This window comes from Aotus nancymaae, unplaced genomic scaffold, assembly GCF_030222135.1.
Source record: "Aotus nancymaae isolate 86718 unplaced genomic scaffold, 86718_ANA_hifiasm-v0.15.2.pri h1tg000031l, whole genome shotgun sequence".
Lineage (NCBI taxonomy): Eukaryota > Metazoa > Chordata > Mammalia > Primates > Aotidae > Aotus > Aotus nancymaae.
In genome coordinates this window covers 3,520,597-3,540,468 of record NW_026988444.1, presented here as the reverse complement: position 1 = coordinate 3,540,468, position 19,872 = coordinate 3,520,597, and the positions used below count along the sequence as shown (strand labels likewise).

The 19,872-nt window shown below is 51.0% G+C and overlaps 1 protein-coding gene across 3 annotated transcripts in view; it reads left to right on the top strand.

Moving 5' to 3' along the window:
* The window catches only part of PER2 (period circadian regulator 2), a 46,805-nt gene that overhangs the window by 10,329 nt on the left and 16,604 nt on the right, over positions 1-19,872 (top strand). For all 3 annotated transcript variants that reach the window (XM_021665069.2, XM_012473482.3, XM_012473480.3), the window contains 12 exons: positions 238-300; positions 1,345-1,499; positions 4,118-4,239; positions 5,773-5,974; positions 9,938-9,992; positions 10,742-10,884; positions 13,631-13,709; positions 16,169-16,275; positions 16,877-17,030; positions 17,380-17,488; positions 18,244-18,369; positions 19,453-19,537. In XM_021665069.2, the coding sequence (XP_021520744.2) occupies positions 238-300; positions 1,345-1,499; positions 4,118-4,239; positions 5,773-5,974; positions 9,938-9,992; positions 10,742-10,884; positions 13,631-13,709; positions 16,169-16,275; positions 16,877-17,030; positions 17,380-17,488; positions 18,244-18,369; positions 19,453-19,537 (1,400 nt within the window). The remainder of the gene's footprint in view (positions 1-237; positions 301-1,344; positions 1,500-4,117; positions 4,240-5,772; positions 5,975-9,937; positions 9,993-10,741; positions 10,885-13,630; positions 13,710-16,168; positions 16,276-16,876; positions 17,031-17,379; positions 17,489-18,243; positions 18,370-19,452; positions 19,538-19,872) is intronic.

Here is a 19,872-nt window from a genome sequence, read left to right as displayed (position 1 = left end):
CACTGGGCAGTTTATAGAAGAGGAACTGCCTCCTGTTGTCGTGTGTTTCTGTGTCCTGGTACTTAGTTTTTCTGATGTCTGAAGGTTTTATGTTCCAGTTTTATCTTAACCTTGTATTTTTAAGACATTATCTTACTATGGTGTTATTTAGCCTTTTATCACTGGTAGGATGGCAGGGGAAGATGTGGCTGGAGCATACAGTTGTCTAAATTTTGCTTTTATTTCTTGTTTTCATAGTCCAGATGCCTTTAGCCTGATGATGGCAAAATCTGAACACAACCCCTCTACAAGTGGCTGCAGGTAAGGCCCATTAGAACTTCGTACGTAGAGTCTTTAGAGAAATTGAAAGATTTCTTATTGGAGGTTAGTTGTTTGAGAGTGACGTGGCTTTTTTTAAGCTCTACTAACACCCGTCTGTATGGCCATGTGGGTACGAACCCAGCCTCACCCTGGTCCTTCAGACACTGACTGTGTCCCCACCTGCAGTCCAGAGCCCCCAGGATGTTGCTCCACCACCTGTAGCTTCTCCCAGCTCTACTCGAAGCTGACTTTACCTGAGTCTTGGGCATTTTCATCTGGAACATTCTTCATCCTTCTTAGGTGTTTGTACCAAACTTAGCCTTACGTCAATTTTCGTATCACCTCTGGAGCAAAACCCAGCTCCTCGTCCAGGGCGTGTGGGCGCTTTGCGTTGCCTGAGAAACCTTGACTTCCATCATTCCTTCGGTACCCTCTGTTCTGAGGAGGCCCATCTTCATCAGCCAGTGCCCCACTGTCCTGTCTCTCTAGCATCTCTGTATCATTAATTAATGTTTGAAGACCCTTCTCGACAAGCCCCTTTTCTCTGTGTTCATGGCTCACATGTCTCAGGAAGTCACTTCGCTGTCCTCCGTAATCCCATCACTCAGTCCTCCTTTACCTGGGGCAGGGAAGGAGGGCACAGCTCAGTGCACAGTGCACTGCACCAGACTGGGTTGACCAGTATCCTTTCCTTAGCAAAGCCTAGCTGTAACCCTTGAGGGGAAACAACACAGTTGGAGGGACTTCTCCAGCATTCAGTTGGGGTAGAGCGGTGGTTCTTGACCAGGGACAATTTGTCTCCCGGCAAGAAACATCTGTCAATGTCTGCAGACAGCTCTGATTGTCATGCCTCACTGGGGTCTTCCTGGCCTATCGTGGGTGAGACCAGGAATGCTGCTAAATGTCCTGCAGAGCCCCACAAAGGACCACCTCGACCAAAATGTCTCTAGAGCTGAGGCTGAGAAACTGGATGAGAGGCACGTTTCTTCAGGAAAGGATGCCTAGGAAGCTAACATTTGGCTGCCTCTTTCTTGACTCCTGCAGTAGCGACCAGTCTTCAAAGGTGGACACTCACAAAGAACTGATTAAAACACTAAAGGAGCTGAAGGTCCACCTCCCTGCAGACAAGAAGGCCAAGGGCAAGGCCAGTACGCTGGCCACCTTGAAGTACGCCCTCAGGAGCGTGAAGCAGGTCAAAGGTACGTCTGCCCTGCACATCTGCTCCAAACCTATAGAAATATGTTTTAAATCCCCCAAACTAGAGCTTGGATTGTGTTGATTTTCTAAAACTCAAGGCTCATCACAGCTCACTGCAGCCGCTACCTCCTGGGCTGCCAGGAGCCTCTCCTGCCACAGCCTCCTGAGTAGCTGGGACCACAGGCGTGTGCCACCATGCCCAGCTAATTTTTGTATTTTTGTAGAGATGGGATCTCACTATGTTGCCCAGGCTGGTCTCAAACTCCTGGGCCCGAACAATCCTCCCAAATAAGCCTCCCAAAGTTCTGGGATTACAGGTGTAAGCCACCGTGCCTGACCTATCCTTTTTCTTCACAGTGGAAACTACCAGCTCCTGAACTTTGAAGAATTACTCAAATGTGTTGGTCCATTGTGATGAGCAGGCAGGGACCATCGGTGTCAGCCAGGGTCGGGAAGGGAGGTGCCCTGCAGAGCATGTGCACACCTCCTGCCAGCTGGTGTGTGAGCACCTCCCGACTCTGTGGAGCTGTGCCTTTGTTCATGCGTTGCACACATGCTCTAAGGGGCTGGTGGATCCTGTACATTCAAAACATCCGTAAAAATAGAAAAATCTGAAAGGCTTGAAGGTGAAGCAGTAGCTGTGTTCTGTTATCATCAGTTGTTTCAAAGCACAGCATGCAGTTAGGGCAAGGTTCTTCACTAGTAATCATGAGTATAAACTCATCATTTCCAGCAGTCTTCACATTTTTTAACGTTTGGGCAGTTTTTCATCAGCAGTGAGCAGGCATCAGCACTGATTTCTGGGGTCCCTTGAGCCAGGTGTGGAAGGGTTGCTCTGCCATGTGCTAGCTTGGGCTTGCATTTTTGGGTGTTGTCTTTGGGTGTCCTTGAAGTTTCTCTGCAGGCTCCTCCCTGATCCTATTATCCATTTTGCGAGAGTTGATATAGACAGAACAAGGTGCGTCGGCTGCTTGTCAGCGCTGGTCAGGTCTAAAGTTACTGCATGGAAATCCGGTGCCCCTGGGATGTGCACCCCGCCAAGGAGGGCACCACTCTGGGGCTGCGTGACTGTGGAGGCCTCGTTTTCCAGGAGGAGCTGGAGAGGAGAGTTCATTCTGATCATCTGGGCTGCTCTGTTCTCAAGTGATTCTATCCATTTAGGGTGTTTCCCTGCTGGCATCTGCAGGGATTCAGCACTCAGAAGCTCTGCCATGGGGAGACATTTTCTACACTTTCCAGCGGTTTATATCTTAATTTCAAAGCATACTCAGAAATGTGCCTGTTTCTGAAATTGCTGAAGGTGGCAAAACTGAAAGCAGATGAACCCCATCTGTGGATCCAAAGGTCTCCCCACCACATTGCAGGAAGCACACACGTGGCAGAAGCCCGACTCAGACTCCTCATGCAGCCCCAAGTTTCATCTGTGCAGGCCCTAGTGGCCCCTGAGGGCAAGTGGCGGCCTCAAGCTGGCTCCTTTGTTCCCGCCTGGAGTAGGGGCCACTGTGGCCATGAGCACCGACACCCAGAGACAGACTTTTTGCCCCAGAGACAGGGTTTTTGCCCCAGAGACAGGCTTGTCGCCCCAGAGCCTGCCGGATGAGCCCAGGATGACATGGGAATTCAGATGGAGTGGCCCTCATCTTCAGAATCTATTTTGAAAACTTTTAAAAAAATGTTTCTTTTTAAAAACTTTTTTTAAAATGTGCCTGCTATTTTTTTTTAAGCGGCTGATTCTGCCTGGATGGGGGTGTCTGGTGGCATCACCCAGGGAGTCAGGTGTGCGGGGCTGCCATGAGTTCCTGTGTGGAAACATGGCTATATCATCATGATTAAAGACCCTTCTGGGCCAGGCATGGTGCTCATGCCTGTAAAACCAGCACTTTGGGAGGCCGAGGTGGGAAGATCACGAGGTCAAGAGATTGAGACCATCCTGACCATCGTGGTGAAACCCCATCTCTACTAAAAATACAAAAATTAGCTGGGCATGGTGGCATATGCCTGTAGTCCCAGCTACTCGGGAGACTGAGGCAGGAGAATAACTTGAACCCAGAAAGCAGAGGTTGCAGTGAGCCAAGATCGTGCCACTGCACTCCAGCCTGGCAACAGAGCAAAACTCCATCTCAAAAAAATAATAATAAAAAATTTAAAAAAAATTAGTTGGGCATGGTGGCGGGTTCCCGTAATCCCAGCTACTCGGGAGGCTGAGGCAAGAATTGCTTGAACCCAGAAGGCAGAGTTTGCAGTGAGCCTAGATTGTGTCATTGGACTCCAGCCTGAGCAACAAGAGCAAAACTCCATCTCAAAAAAAAAAAAAAAACCTGGAAAACGTGAAGGGTAGCTGGAACTCTGTGACCATATTACCTTAAATAATGTAGTTGCCACTTTAAAAAATTGTATAATCAAAGGCCTTCTGATGTTTTAGGGGAAAAAAATCCTGACTTCTGTTTGTGAGTCTGTTTTGCCTTCATGTTTCCATGTGTTCTATGTCCCGGGAAGACAGAGTCTATATCCCACCTTTTCATTTGAGAAAAGTAGAGCCCCCAGTTTGTAAGAGCGAGTGACTGTCTCTAGCCAAGTGCTGGGTTCTGCCCACTGAGTGCGAGCCCTGTCTCTCCTGCAGCCAGCGAAGAGTATTACCAGCTGCTGATGTCCAGTGAGGGCCACCCCTGCGGAGCAGACGTGCCTTCCTACACCGTGGAGGAGATCGAGAGTGTCACCTCTGAGCACATCATAAAGAATGCGGTAAGCCTCTTCCCCTGGAAAGTTTATTTTTAAACAGCAGGAGTTCTTCCTCCAGGCCAGCTAGCTCAGCGCTGTGGCCAGTGGCCATAAGGCAGGAGCGTTTTGGGTTTCAGCAGTTGAGTTCCCACCTCTAAAAGAAAGAACGTGATTCTGGAAGTAGCATTCATGTTCTGTACTTCTGCCTTCTGTGAGACTGTCTTCCTTGTCCCTGACCAACTTTGTCCTGTAGCTCATGGGTGCAAGGGCAAACCCAGTGCGACTAAACTGGGGGCTCTGGGTTTTCGTGTCCTCAAGGTGAGGAGACAGACTTAGTGACAGTCAGTTCACTTGTCCAGGGCTTTGCGGTCATGAGGGGGTGCTGGAATTTTACAAGCCCATGCATTTTTAAGCACACCAAAAGCTGGGCCCCCTTGGAGGGTGCGTGGGCCACATACACACACACCTACTCTACCACCCCGATTTCTCAGCCAGTGAGAACAAATGTAAGGGCCAGTGGGGACCCCACATGTGCTGGGACCATGGTGAAGCTGGCTTCATAACAGGGCTCCCTAATCCTTCCCGTCTTCTGCCTCCAGAGTAACCCCCAGGCAGCTCCCAGCCCTGAGCCCAGAGGGCCAACCAGCAGGGAGAGTGCCCATGGTGGGCTGGAGGGGCCCGAGCAGAGGCATCTGCTCCCCAAGAAGCCCCAAAACCTTGGGAGAGAGCGAGGCTGGTGGAGGTTGATGGGGGCAGGCCAAGTGAGCAGAAGGTCCCCCACCTCCCAGTCTCCCAGCCTGAACACCAGGCTTGCCTTCCAAGACAGTGGGTTGAGTGGCACCTCCCAGGGAGTGGAGGCAGCTGGGGTTTCTTCCAGCAGTAGAACCCTGATGTGTTGTTTCAAATTATATCATGTTGGACCCTCCCAGTAACTGTAACAGGTGTAAGAGTTAAAGAGGAAAGAAACACAAAATGTGGTTTGTCAGTCAAAGACAGGTTTTCTTTCATTTAAACCTGAGAGGCGCTCCTGGCCGATTGGTCAGGAGTGCTTTCTCTTACAGACTAAGAGTATATATTGGTTTCAGGGTGAGGGGGCGTATCACAAGCTTGGAATATTTTATGTGTGTGGAGAAGTTTATGGTGGGGTTGGAATCTCTGGGAAGAAGGGAGGTTATCCTGGGGCAGGCACCTTTCTGGCCCGGAGTGGGGGTTATCTCGGGGCTGGCATGTCTGGTCAGGAGTTTGGAATGTTTCTGGTTGGAGATGTTATTTGTGGTTTATGGTCATGCTGACCTTAGTCATTAGGCTGATGCCCTTTGGATTTAGGCGGGTTTTTATTAAAGTGAACTTTAGCATGAGGGGCTCGTCCATGATGCCAAGGCTCCTGCTTGGTCAACAGGAAAGATGGGGTTTTTGGTCAGGACTAGGCAAGGGGCTCAGAGAGCTCCCCACCTCTGACCCTCCCGGTGGGCGGCTCCCTCCAGCCTGCCTGCCTGAGTCGGATGTGCTTCCAGCCCCATCTGACCTTGTCACCACAGCCCTGCTCCTCCTTTTCAGGATATGTTTGCTGTGGCCGTGTCCCTGGTATCTGGGAAGATCCTGTACATCTCTGACCAGGTTGCATCCGTATTTCACTGTAAGAGAGATGCCTTCAGCGACGCCAAGTTTGTGGAGTTCCTGGCGCCTCATGATGTGGGCGTGTTCCACAGCTTTACCTCCCCGTACAAGGTTCCCTCGTGGAGCGTGTGCAGTGGAGCAGGTGAGGTCATTGAGGAAGCGCCTTGCTCCCTCTGGAGGTCGGGGGAGGGGCCAGGAGCTGGGCTCACCCCAGATGTGGTGCAGGCTCCCCGCCTCACCTCTGCACTCAGAGCCCACCTGTGGGGGCCACCAGCTGCCCACTCTGGCAAAGGTAAAAGATAAACAGTTGTTCGTCTCGTCAGAATACATTTAGAGGAAAAAATAGTCTTTTCATAGATTTCAGAGAGAGAAAACCATTAGGCATTTTAGAAATGAAGTTGTTTTGCAAAGCTGAAATCTTGCTGCCATTGCAGTCGGGGAGGCGCGATCTGGGGGCAGTGGGAAACTTGAGCTCCCTGCAGTCGGGCATCCCCTACCACCTTGGCAGCCACAACCAGTGAGTGGGTCACGTCCCAGAGTGACTTCCTGAGGGTTCTTCACCTTGACCAGGGCTGGCCTTGGGTATATAGACTGTGAGGTCCCTGGGCAGATGCCGCTGGCTCCTAAGGCAAGGCAGGCCAAGTCTGTCTGCACTGTGGGTGGCAGCCCCCCTGGCTGCCCTGCCTGCCACTGTGGCCCCGTCTACCCTGTCTCATTTCCAGGCTCCGCTCCCCAGCCACGCCCTCCCAGTGGAGTCTGGACCAGTCCCTGGAGCCAGCTGCGGGGGTGTGCCGGTGTCTGGGCCTCTGCCAGTGCCTCCGACCCCCTGGCTCTCCTGAAGGCCTCCTGTGCCCCAGCTCCTCACTGCCCAGCTAAGTCAAGGACCAGGTGAATTCTCAGGGGCCTTTCCAAGCTGGTGATTTTACATCATTTTCTGTAACTAGTCATTGCCCCTACTTTCCTCATTTCTTCTGCGTAGAGGAAATGCTATGTGAAAGACCAAGATCTAAGATATTTTTCTTTTTCTTTTTTCTTTTTAATTTAGATTCCCGCGAAAGCAAAGATTTTTTTAAAAATCGCTTTCAACTATTAGGGAAACACCTCTTCCTTCATTTCTGATGAGGTTGCCCGATTGATTTCATGTTTTCACTAGACCTTTCACATTTTAAAAGAAGTTACTATTTTACCAAAATGCCGATGTAAGCCTTGAAATGCCGAGTTGTTTCTATTAGAACTGACAATCCCAAAAATACATAGTAGGAAATGTTCTGTTTCTCTGTGGCCAGGCCTCTGCACACCTACCCCAGAGTCTGAGGCAGCTGAGAGGCCAAAGAAAGAGGCTGACAAATTCAGTTTCTTAGAAGGAAACATTTAACAGGGTCTTAAGAACAGAAGCCACGTGTGTGTTGTGGGTGGCGACCAGACAAGACTGGATCCCAGTGCCATTCCCCAGACCCAGGGCTTCCCAGGGAACTGGCAGGAATGTGCCCTGAGGGCAGGATTTAACTTAAATATCTGCTCTTACTCAGGGACAGGAGGGAAATGAAATCTCCCTGGCCTTTGCAGAAGTCAACACAGAGGCTTAGCTTCCAAGATGGAGCAGCTGTGGCCTCCACAGCTTTCTGTGTCAGTGTTCTGTACGTTCGTGAGAGTGCTCAACTGTGGATTGGTTGTTGTTTGTGGCAGTGCACCATGAGTGTGCTCAGTTGTGGGATGGTGTGTTTGCAGCAGTGCACCGTGTGCCCAGTTGTGGGTTTGTGGCAATGCACTGTGTGTGCTCAGTTGTGGGTCAGTGTGTTTACAGCAGTGCACCGTGAGTGTGCTCAGTTGTGGGTCGGTGTGTTTGCAGCAGTGCACCGTGTGCTCAGTTGTGGGTTTGTGGCAATGCACCGTGTGTGCTCAGTTGTGGGTCATTCTGTTTACAGCAGTGCACCATGAGTGTGCTCAGTTGTGGGTCAGTGTGTTTGCAGCAGTGCACCATGAGTGTGCTCAATTGTGGGTTGGTTGTTGTTTGTGGCAGTGCACCGTGAGTGTGCTCAGTTCTGCGTTCCCGAGAGGCTGGCACGTCTGCTGGGGACTCTTGGCCAGCAAGAGGGTTCCTACCTGAATAGGGGAGTGCGCAGAAAAAGAGGACAGAAAGGGGTCTGGAGGACTGAGTGAGCAATTGCTTAAAAAGCAAATTTATTTTGCACATGGTTAGTATATATATCTTTGTCCTACTTCATTTGCAGGAACAGACACCATTATCTCATACATCAAAGGGAACAGTAAGTCCTCGGGATACAAGCTTAGGCCGCAGATAACACAATAGTAAAATCAGATACATAATTGGATAAAATCAAGTTGTCCAGGTGGGTCTCATTATCAGGTTGGGAAAACCTAAAGTTAAAAAGTTAACTATCTATGCAAGGCACCAGAGAGGCAGTAAGCCTGTTATCTATGCAAACAGCAGTCACAAGAACAGACACAGGACCCAGCAAATGGGTAAACAAAGTCATACAATGCAGAAACAGAAAATAAACACAATGTCTTCTCAAACCACATAGGTATCACCTCATCGTCTAGCAAAGTTGTTTTTAGATATCCTTTGATCTCAGTTTAACTTTCCCAGATCTCGACTGCCTCCAACGCGAAGCTGTGTCCAGGCTCAAGCTCACCATATGGTGAGGCCCAATTCCTAGGGGCTTCACATGGGAGCGATCCCCACACTCAGTTGTGGGTCGTTGTGTCTGCTGCAGTGCACCGTGAGTGTGCTCAATTGTAGGTTGGTTGTTGTTTGTGGCAGTGCACCGAGTGTGCTCAGTTGTGGGTCGTTGTGTCTGTGGCAGTGCACCGTGAGTGTGCTCAGTTGTGGGTCGTTGTGTCTGTGGCAGTGCACCGAGTGTGCTCAGTTGTGGGTTGGTTGTGTCTGGCAGTGCACCGAGTGTGCTCAGTTGTGGGTTGATTGTGTTTGTGGCAGTGCACCATGAGTGTGCTCAGTTGTGGGTCGTTGTGTCTGTGGCAGTGCACCAAGTGTGCTCAGTTGTGGGTCGTTGTGTCTGCGGCAGTGCACCGAGTGTGCTCAGTTGTGGGTTGGTTGTTGTGTTTGTGGCAGTGCACCGAGTGTGCTCAGTTGTGGGTCGTTGTGTCTGTGGCAGTGCACCGAGTGTGCTCAGTTGTGGGTCGTTGTGTCTGTGGCAGTGCACCGAGTGTGCTCAGTTGTGGGTTGGTTGTTGTGTTTGTGGCAGTGCACCGAGTGTGCTCAGTTGTGGGTCGTTGTGTCTGTGACAGTGCACCGAGTGTGCTCAGTTGTGGGTCGTTGTGTCTGTGGCAGTGCACCGAGTGTGCTCAGTTGTGGGACAGTGTGTTTGCAGCAGTGCACCAAGTGTGCTCAGTTGTGGGTTGTTGTGTCTGCGGCAGTGCACCGAGTGTGCTCAGTTGTGGGTTGGTTGTTATGTTTGTGGCAGTGCACCATGAGTGTGCTCAGTTGTGGGTCGGTGTGTTTGTGGCAGTGCATCGTGTTTGCGGCAGGGCACCGTGAGTGTGCTCAGTTGTGGGTTGGTTGGTGTGTTTGTGGCAGTGCACCGTGAGTGTGCTCAGTTGTGTGTTGGTTGTTGTGTTTGTGGCAGTGCACCGTGAGTGTGCTCAGTTGTGTGTTGGTTGTTGTGTTTGTGGCAGTGCACCGTGAGTGTGCTCAGTTGTGGGTTGTGTTTGTGGTAGTGCACCGTGAGTGTGCTCAGTTGTGGGTTGGTTGGTGTGTTTGCAGCAATGCACCGTGAGTGTGCTCGATTATGGGTTGGTGTGTTTGTGGCAGTGCACCATGAGTTTGCTCAGTTGTTAATTGGTGTGTTTGCAGCAGCATCATTTATCATTTTGAAAATGTAAAAATCCTGGTGCTAAAATTTGAGTGCTGCATAATTTGGAGTGTACCACACTCATGAAGTATATGTAATTTTAGTCGGAAATGTAATAGAAGATTTCTCACCTAAAGGATTCACTTTGTGTTTTGATAAATTTTCAATTTTCACTTTGGCTCTTGCTTGCTTCCGCTGCTCTTCTGTCTGAGAAATGAAGAACACTATTTAGTTGTTTATTTGGATGAATGACTTTGGGCTCTTTCTTTTAGATTCTTTTACTCAAGAATGCTGCATGGAGGAGAAATCTTTCTTTTGCCGTGTAAGGTAAGCCTGGTTCCCTTTTTTTTTTAATTAGAAAACTGTACAAACATTTCACCCCAGTGCCTGTCACAGGGCTTAGGAGGCCCATGTGTTCCCCACCAGTCTCGCTCCACTTGAGGCTGGAGGGGCCTGGGCCCTACCTGCAGGGACCCAGCACGCCTGTTTCTGAAGTCTACCTGAAATCACAGTTACATTTTAAATATGTACAGTTCACTAGAATGCGGCCAGCAGTGGAGTGACTTCTGCCGCTCATGGAAAATGGTGGCCAGGGGACCCTGCACTTTCTCTCTGTCTACCCCAGAGTCCACAGAGACTCTGAAAGCACCTGCAGCCTTTGGCAGTCTGTGCTTTTTTCTGGGGAGAGACCCACAGCTTTCCCCACAGGGTCTTGGTCCAAAACAGGGTGACTGCTTGAGCATCCAGTTGCAGTGTCGGGAATGACCCTGGGCCAGGGTCATTGATGACTGAGGACCCCTGGCGGGAGCAGCACCCCTTTCACATCTGCTTTACCCACACAGAGTGTAGGCTGCTCCAGAGAGGGGCTGCAGCACGCTCCCACTGGATGGGTGTTGACTGATTTGCCCTTCAGTATGGAGGGACTCGGGAGGGCAGGAGGGCAGGCCCAGCTCCTCAGGCAGAGCAGAGGTGCACATCACTTGCAGCGTGGCCTGGGTCCCAGGTGAGGAGGGAACAGAGCAGGGAACTGTTCCTGTGTCACCGTTCCAAACTTTGAGTGCTGCTCTTCTCCACAGTGTCGGGAAAAGCCACGAGAATGAGGTCCGCTACCACCCCTTCCGCATGACTCCCTACCTGGTCAAGGTGCGGGACCAGCAAGGTGCTGAGAGTCAGCTTTGTTGCCTTCTGCTGGCAGAGAGAGTGCATTCTGGTTATGAAGGTAACAGCCAGGCCCAGAGTCTCGCTACCCCCAGTTACTCCTGTGGTTCAAACTTAGCATCTGTACCGTGGACTCCCAGTTGCAGTTCCCTAGCCTTGGCCTCTCTGCTGCACCTGGGGCAGAGTCTCCATCTTCCTGGACATCAGCACAGCCTGCTTGGCATCTGGCCCTCCCCATGGCAGATCGAGGCATCTGGACACTAGCATCTCACCCCTGTGCACACCAGCGCCATGACCCCTTCTCCCCTTCCCCTGGCTGCTCTGCCTTTTGTGCACAAAGTAGGAATAGCCCTGACAGGTCTGGGGCCCCACCTCCCTCCCGTCTTCATCCCCTGCCTCATGCCTCAGCCTCGTGTGCCCTTTATGAAGGGCACTGATGTCGCTGCCTGCTCCAGAACCCCAATTTTTTCCTCAAGCTGCAGTAAATGAAGTGCTGGGATCCCTCCCTCTCCACCTTGACCCATCTTAACTTTTCCTGAAATCTCCTTTTTTCCCAGACAGACATGCACTGGCTGCTCCAGGCGAGTCGGCCTCCACACAAGGCTTGCTGTGCCTCTGTATGCCCAGCGTGTTCTAGACCCTGGTCTCTGCTCCTGCTGTCATCTCACCTGTAGAACCTGGTCATTGGGCAGCTCACCTCTGGCCCGTGACTGTCTTGGTCCCATTAGTTCTTCTGGCTACCCCACCCCCAAAATAATATCTGGGCCCTTCTCTTGAAGCCCAGAGGATACAAGGCATTGTGCCACCTTGATCGATCCTTCTTGTGATCCCTCTTAAGAGCCTGCTTTGTGGCATCTTGGTCCTTGTAATGGCCGAAATCCCTGGCCGGTAACTGTAGGTGCTCACCATGGCTGCTGAGCGAGTCACATGATCTCCGAATTCTCAGAAGGCAGGTGCACTCTGCAGCTGCTGAACCTGGAAGCCAGCTGAGTCCATGCTGTGCTGTGCTCATCACCTTCTTGGTGGTGAATGACAGCTTTTTTTTTGCTTTTTTTTTTTTTTTTTTTTTGAGACAGAGTTTCGCTCTTGTTACCCAGGCTGGAGTGCAATGGCGCAATCTCGGCTCACCGCAACCTCCGCCTCCTGGGTTCAGGCAATTCTCCTGCCTCAGCCTCCCGAGTAGCTGGGATTACAGACACGCACCACCATGCCCACCTAATTTTTTTTAGTAGAGACGGGGTTTCACCATGTTGACCAGGATGGTCTCGATCTCTTGACCTCGTGATCCACCCGCCTCGGCCTCCCAAAGTGCTGGGATTACAGGCGTGAGCCTCCGCACCTGGCCTTTTTTTTTCTTTTTTAAGAGATGTAGTCTTGCTCTGTTGGCCAGACTGGAGTGCAGTGGCGTGATCTCGGCTTACTGCAACCTCTGTCTCCCTGATTCTAGTGATTCTCCTGCCTCTGCCTCCTGAGTAGCTGGGACTACAGGCGCACGCTGCCACATCCAGCTAATTTTTTTTTTTTTGTACTTTGGTAGAGACAGGGTTTCACCGTGTTGCCTAGAGGCTGTTCTCAAATTCCTGATCTCAGGCAATCCACCCACCTCAGCCTCCCAAAGTTCTAGGATTACAGGCATGAGCCACCACGCCCAACCACATGACACAAATGACAAAAGCACTTTTTTTTTTTGAGATGGAGTTTCGCTCTTGTTGCCCAGGCAGGAGTGCAGTGGTGTGATCTTGGCTCACTGCAACCTCCGCCTCCCTGGTTCAAGCGATTCTCCTGCCTCAGCCTCCCTAGTAGCTGGGATTACAGGCATGTGCCACCACATTCAGCTAATTTTGTATTTTTAGTAGAGACAGGGTTTCTTCATGTTGGTCAGGCTGGTCTCAAACTCCTGACTTCAGGTGATCCGCCCTCCTCGGCCTCCCAAAGTGCTGGAATTACAGGCGTGAGCTACCATGCCCGGCTAAAAAAGCACTTGTTAAAAGTGATAGAAATATTTTAAGTATGTGACTTTCTTTACAATGTTTGATGTGTTCCTGCCTACGTTATCGAATGTTCTCTTCCAAATATTCAATAAGGTTTAGAGAAGGTACTTAGGATTCAACAAGTTATTCCCCTAAACTACCAGAGTCTCCTTCAAGAATGACAAATATTGGAATTTTGAATGTTTTATCTATGAATTGAGGAGAATTTTGGATCTATGACTCACTTTATGCAAATTTGTCTACCTTTGTCTAGTTTCTAAACTGTGAAGTTCTCCAGTACAATGACGTTTGCTAAGAAATCTGAATCCAGACCAGGTGGAGTGGCTCATGCCTGTAATCTGGCACTTTGGGAGGCTGGGGTGGGAGGATCACTTGAGCCTGGGCGGTTGAGACCATCCTGGTCAACATAGTGAGATATTGTCTCATTAAAAAAAAAAAAAGAAAAGAAATTTGAATCCAAGTACATAACTCATTTTTCTGAAAAATAATTTGTCAGATCACTCTAGTTTCATCTAAAAATCATAAAGATGGCCTTCCAGCTTTATTTTGCTAAGAGTAGTCTCTACGTGGTCTGTGTGGTTTTGTTAACATGGCAGTTCCAATTGACTAGACTAACCTTAGCCGGTGATCCCACGACCAGCGGCGGGTCTGCTCTGCCTCAGTGTGGCAGGCTCTGTTATTCCGAGTCTGCGTTTTCATTTTTTTCTTTAGCTGCTCGTTACTCCAAATCTGCAGGGTGTTTTCTGGTAGTTTTAATGTAACATTAAATATGTATTTCTTAGGATCACAAATGTGTGCAATGTTCTATTCTTTCAGCTCCTAGAATTCCTCCTGAAAAGAGAATTTTTACAACCACCCATACACCAAATTGTTTGTTCCAGGATGTGGATGAGAGGTAAGTGGTCTTGACCCACCCACTTTTTCATGTTTTTGATATAAAAGCTATTTAGCTAAAGCCAAGCCTGCATATTGGTTTTATAATTACATGATAATGGACAAAAATATATAATTACACACAGGCAATGAAATAATTATGGAGTTACACTGAAAACTTCCTAAGATATGCACATAGTGTAATTGAGACTTTCTGGAAAGCTGGTGTTTGTTCTAATTGAGCCTGTCTTAATTATCCCATGTAAACCGGTTTGGAGTAGATGACAGTACAGACAGACGCAGTGTTGCCTGGGACCAGTGTCCAGGGGGAGGCCGGGGGTGCCATTGATTGGATCCCAGCAGAAGTCCATCTTCCAGCCTGTGTGCTGGAGGCTGCTTGCGGGGACAGGATTTTCTCCATACCTCAAAGCCCTACTCAGTTCCCTCTCTCTAGGTCTCCCACTCAGGGTGCTGTAGCAGGTGCAAATGGTCCCATTGAGATTTGGGAGCACCCTTGTTCTGAGTGGGTTCTGCCCCGACCATACACCTTCTCCCAGCTCCTCCTCCACAGATGCATGAAGACTCGGAAACCACTTGGGCTGGCTGGGTACAGTGGCTCATGCTTATAATCCTAACACTCTGAGGAGCTGAGACAGGAGGATCACATGTGGCTAGGAGTTCGAAACCAGCCTGTTTGAAACCAGGAGTTCAAAACGTAGCCAGACCCTGTTTCTACAAAATAAAAATAAAAATTAGCCAAATGTAGTATTGTGCACCAGTAGTCCCAGCTACTCAGAGGCTGAGGCAAGGGAATCACTTTAGCCTAGGAGTTCAAGGTTATGGTGAGCTATGATTGCACCACTGCACTCTAGCCTAGGTCACAGAAAAAGACCCTATCAAAAAAAAAAGAAAAGTGTGGGCCACTAGCAGTAGTCACAGAAAAGTCACCTCAGAAGATACCACAGAAAATGGACCAAGAAGCAGCAGTGAGCTGCACTTCCTGAAATGCACCAGGTCACCTCCTCGAAGCTGTGGGGATCAAGTCCTCTCCCCCTTCTCCTCTTGGCCCAGGGACACAGGCCCCCACCCTTGGAGTCAGGGTCACACAGCTTCCTGGGGAGGCTCTGTGGGTAAAAAGGGATCTGTCACTTCTAGCTCCCAGTTGCTCAGGTGTGTCCGCTGGGCTGCCTGGGCAGAGCCAGCGGAGGCAGTGTCCAGATGCAGGCTTCTGGACACCACGCTGCCCTGCAGAACCAGGATCTTGGAGGGCAGGGCCTGGGGCTGTGCATATGTAAAGCAGCCTCAGGAGATTGTGCTTCCTTCAGAGATCTGAGAACTGTAACCTACTCCCCCACCAACCTGGTGTCCAGCTCAGCCCTGCACAGGGAGGTTGGCAGACAGGTGCACATGGCATGAGGGCCACAGTCTGCGAGCTCTCCTTGATGAAGCCTGGTGTGTGGCCTGGCTCACAGGGCCCAAGGCCAGCCAGAACAGGTGGCCAGGACTCCCCTCCCTCTCTCCCCTCCTACTTGTCACCCTCCACCCCCTTTTCTCTCCCTCCTCTTCCTTCTCCCCTTCTTTTTCCTTCCTATCCTCCTGCTCCTCTCCTCTTCCTCCTCCGTCAACCAGGCTTTGATGGGGTGGATGCCAGGAACATTCTGTATATCCTATCTAAAGGAAATCATGAGGCCTGGAGAGAGAGCCTCAGACAAGGAGGAGGAAATCAAAGAATAACACCAGGCCCTTGAGAAAGTTCTGCACCATGGTCTAAAGACTCACAGGGAAAATCCTTCCACACAAGCATCAGAGTTTGAGGAAACATCCATTTGGATGCCACAGTGTTGAGGCAGCTTGGAAGAAGAGATGGTCGGCGGAGCCAGCAGAGGGCGCCGAACACAAACAGAAGCAGAAGGCGCTGCCGAAGTTTGGCTGGGTCTTGCAAGGAGCAAAGCCACAGCTCTGGGAGGCGGCACGAGGGCACGGAGCAGAGGCCTGTCCAGCCGCCGAGACTCCAGAGAAGCCACAGTAAACCAACTGGATGCCAAAGCCAGAGTCACACGAGACCAGGCTGGAAAAGATGCACATAGAAAGGGTATCCCAAGGCCCAGGTGAAACTTATGAAGCAAAAATCCATGCCAGGCCACATGTGGCCAAACTAATGAGTGACACAGAAAAAGAAAAAGATGCTGGAAGGAAAAAATCAAAAACATGATCTTGACTTATCATTCGGGAGATGAAACGCAGAGCTGAAGCACTCGGGCCCCAACGGAGGAAGCCTGCTTCCGCATCCTAGAAGCTGGGCCTTCGATTCCTATTGGTTGGGACTCTAATGGGTCCTCTATTAGTCCAGCTTCCAAATTGTGATCTTGGAGGTGGGGATTTGGAGTGTATCTTCCCTTTCCAGGGAATAAGATGGATCTCAGTGACAATCTCCTCTACTGTTTGGACGCCGATCCTAGCGTGTGTCTGCTTGCCTTCCAGGGCGGTGCCTCTCCTGGGCTATCTACCTCAGGACCTGATTGAGACCCCAGTGCTTGTGCAGCTCCACCCCAGTGACAGGCCATTGATGCTGGCCATCCACAAAAAGAGTAGGTCCCCTTTTCACGGGAAATCCTAACGTGTTTGGCGGAAACTCGGGCACTCCTGGGACTTCTTCTTGGGACCAGTCTAGCTCTGACAGGTCAGATCAGCTAAGGACAAGCAGGTGGTAGACGCCCGCCTCACCGCCTCACTCCTGGCACTGCAGTGCCTAGTGGAGTCGAGAGAGAGTGGTGAACTCGCATGAGTTCCTTTGTGGCCAGTCGTTCTCAGGCCATGACCTGAGTCTGTGGCATCTCATGTTTACTGCTGACTTCAGTGGCACATGGGAGGAGGGGAGACCAATTCATCTGTGGCTAGGAAGGTTCTGAGGAGGTCAGGGAGTGCACAGTGTGTGTCCTCACCAAGCCCAGCCCTCATAGATGCCAGTGACACCCTAGCAGAGGTGAGACACGGGATGAAACAGCTCCTGCTGGAAACAGCATCCTTGTAATTGACAGCAAAAGCGGGAGGTTGAAAGCAGTAGCTTTGGAGAAGTGTTCACACCCCTAAAGTTTGCAGATGGTCCCAGGCCTGAGTCTTGACTTGCCTCTGTACTGCAAACCCTGCTTGCTCCCCTTTCCCCCTGAATGCTGGCTTTTGCTCTCCTAGTCCTGCAGTCTGGGGGCCAGCCTTTCGACTATTCTCCCATTCGGTTTCGTGCCCGGAACGGGGAGTACATCACATTGGACACCAGCTGGTCCAGCTTCATCAACCCATGGAGCAGGAAAATCTCCTTCATCATCGGGAGGCACAAAGTCAGGGTGTGAGTGCTCTAAGGGCCTGAGGCAGCTCAGGGGTCTTGGGTGGGGATCCCGGGCTGTTGTCACCTCACAGCAACAGACGGCCTAGGGAGGGGCTGAGGCCGAGACCAAAACTGCCTCCTGTCCCGAATCTGGAGCCCCAGGCCAGCAGGCAGTGGTGACCTGTCCCCTGCCCCCACGTGGGAGGAACCTCCTTCAGGCAGAGTTGGGAGTGGGTAGGCGGCAGCCTGGGGGGCTGCAGGGGAGGGGCAGAGGGCCCGCCCAGGCAGGCAGCATGTGGTGGCTATACAGTCACGCCAGAGAGGTCCTCTGGTGGGGCCATGTCTGACAAGATGAGTTAAAACCACACAGGGGCCCTTTGAATGAGGACGTGTTTGCAGCCCACCTGTGCACAGAGGAGAAGCCCCTGCACCCCAGCATTCAGGAGCTCACGGAGCAGATCCACCGGCTCCTGCTGCAGGTGGGTGCCGTGCCTGCATGCCTCCTCCTAAGTAGCAGCCCTGGGAGCCCCTGTGGAGGACATAGGCTCTGCCCTTCACCCTGGTCCTGTCACATCCACTCAGATGCCCTCAGCTGTCATTCTTTGAGCATCCCCCAGGGGACAGTTTGGGCATAGACCAGGGTAGTTCAAGACAGTCCCTAGCACCCTTGGCTGCCTCCAGCCTCGCTTCAACATTGTCTCAGCCGCAGCCCTGAGTGAGTGGCTAAAGGACGTGTGCAGACACCATGCCCCGACAGGCCACGTAACCCCAGAGTGACCTCTCAGTGGCGTGGGGACTCACTCCGATCCAGAGCAATGGGACTTAGGGACATTGTACTCAAGGTCCCTAAAAACTCAGGGTCACTGCAGTCAACCCCGTGCCTGAGTGGGCATCTGCTTCTCAGCTCCTGGAGGCTGTGGAGTGAAGCTGTCATCCCATCTTGTTTTGTTTTAAACCCTCCCCAGAGGCGTGGCTGGCGTTGATGAGTGGGTTGGACACATTCCTTTGGCGCAGTCTCCTCAGTGACTGCACGTCTGGGTTGGAGCACCGTGGCTAGAGGCCAAGAGTCCACCTCTGGAGCCTGACCCTGGGGTCCAAACCATAGCTCCCCTCGTCTTGGCCATGTAGCCTTAGGCGGGTCACCATCCTCTCTGTGAAACGGTGTGTTGGCAGGGGGCCACATGCGTAGCTCAGCAGCCCGGGCTGTGTCTAGTGCTGTCTGTTGTCTCCCCAGCCGGTCCCCCACAGCGGCTCCAGTGGCTACGGGAGTCTGGGCAGCAACGGGTCCCACGAGCACCTCATGAGCCAGACCTCCTCCAGCGACAGCAATGGCCATGAGGACTCACGCCAGAGGAGAGCCGTACGTCCCCTTCCGTTCTCCCCGAGAAAATGAGTTTGTGGGTGTCCGTTCAGAGTTAAAAAGCATACTCAAGACAACCCTTGGCGGTCAGGAGAGGCTTCATCATCACAGTGTTTCTACTTCCTTTCTAAACTTTGTTCACTTGGGACTTATTTCTTAATTTCTGAAGAGTTTAAACAGCTAGAAGCTATAGCTAAGCATTTGGTTGAAACTTACTTAAAACAGACAAAATAAGCAACAGTGAAGATTTAACTAGGATAGAAAGAAGAAAATATAGGCCAGGCAGGGCGGCTCACGCCTGTAATCCCAGCACTTCGGGAGGCTGAGGCAGGTGGATCACCTGAGGTCAGGAGTTCAAGACCAGCCTGGGCAACATGGTGAAACCCCATCTCTACTAAAAATACAAAAATTAGCTGGGCATGGTGGCATATGCCTATAATCCCAGCTACTCGGGAGGCTGAGGCATGAGAATGGCTTGAACCTGGAGGCAGAGGTTGCAGTGACCCAAGATTGTGCCATTGTACTCCAGCTTGGGCAACAGAGCAAGACTCCGTCTCAAAAAAAGAAAAAAGAAGGGCCGGGCGCAGTGGCTCACGCCTGTAATCCCAGCACTTTGGGAGGCCGAGGCGGGTGGATCACGAGGTCAAGAGATCGAGACCATCTTGGTCAACATGGTGAAACCCCGTCTCTACTAAAAATACAAAAAATTAGCTGGGCATGGCAGCGCGTGCCTGTAATCCCAGCTACTCAGGAGGCTGAGGCAGGAGAATTGCCTGAACCCAGGAAGTGGAGGTTGCGGTGAGCCGAGATTGCGCCATTGCACTCCAGCCTGGGTAACAATAGCGAAACTCCGTCTCAAAAAAAAAAAAAAAAAAAATTTAATGTGCTGTTTTGCTTTATTTTTTATTGTTCCTTAGGATCATCAAATAGGTTTTATCTAGCTCTGCGTCTGTCAGATTTCTCATTCCGATTTTCCTTATGTGTTGCTGAAATTCTTTCAGCCATCCTCAGTTCTCACTTTCGGGAACAAATTGAAGGAGGTCTCCTAGAATGAATAACGTGTTCATTTTATTTTTCTTCAAGGAAATTTGTAAAAATGGTAACAAGACCAAAAATAGAAGTCATTATTCTCATGAATCTGGAGAACAAAAGAAAAAATCTGTTACAGGTAAAAAAAAAAATCCGCATTTCCTTACTGAAACTAGAGTATGGCCGAGTGAGAAAAGGGACCTGGGTTGAATGCTCACTGTGGCTGGCAGGGAGTCACCTTGTAGCCGTGCTGCACCTCCTTCTGTGTTCAGCACATCTGCAGCTTCAAGAGGCGAGAGCAGCCCGGTGCTGCACTCACTCAGCCAGTGCAGGCACTGATGTCTGCTGGGTACCTGGTACCCTGCAGGACTGGTGGGGTGTGGCCAGGTGTGCAGGTCTGAAGAGCTGTGGCCGGGTGTGCCTTCCTGCCCGCTGGCCTGCCCGCTGGGTGTGTCTGGGAGCCATGGCCTGGGC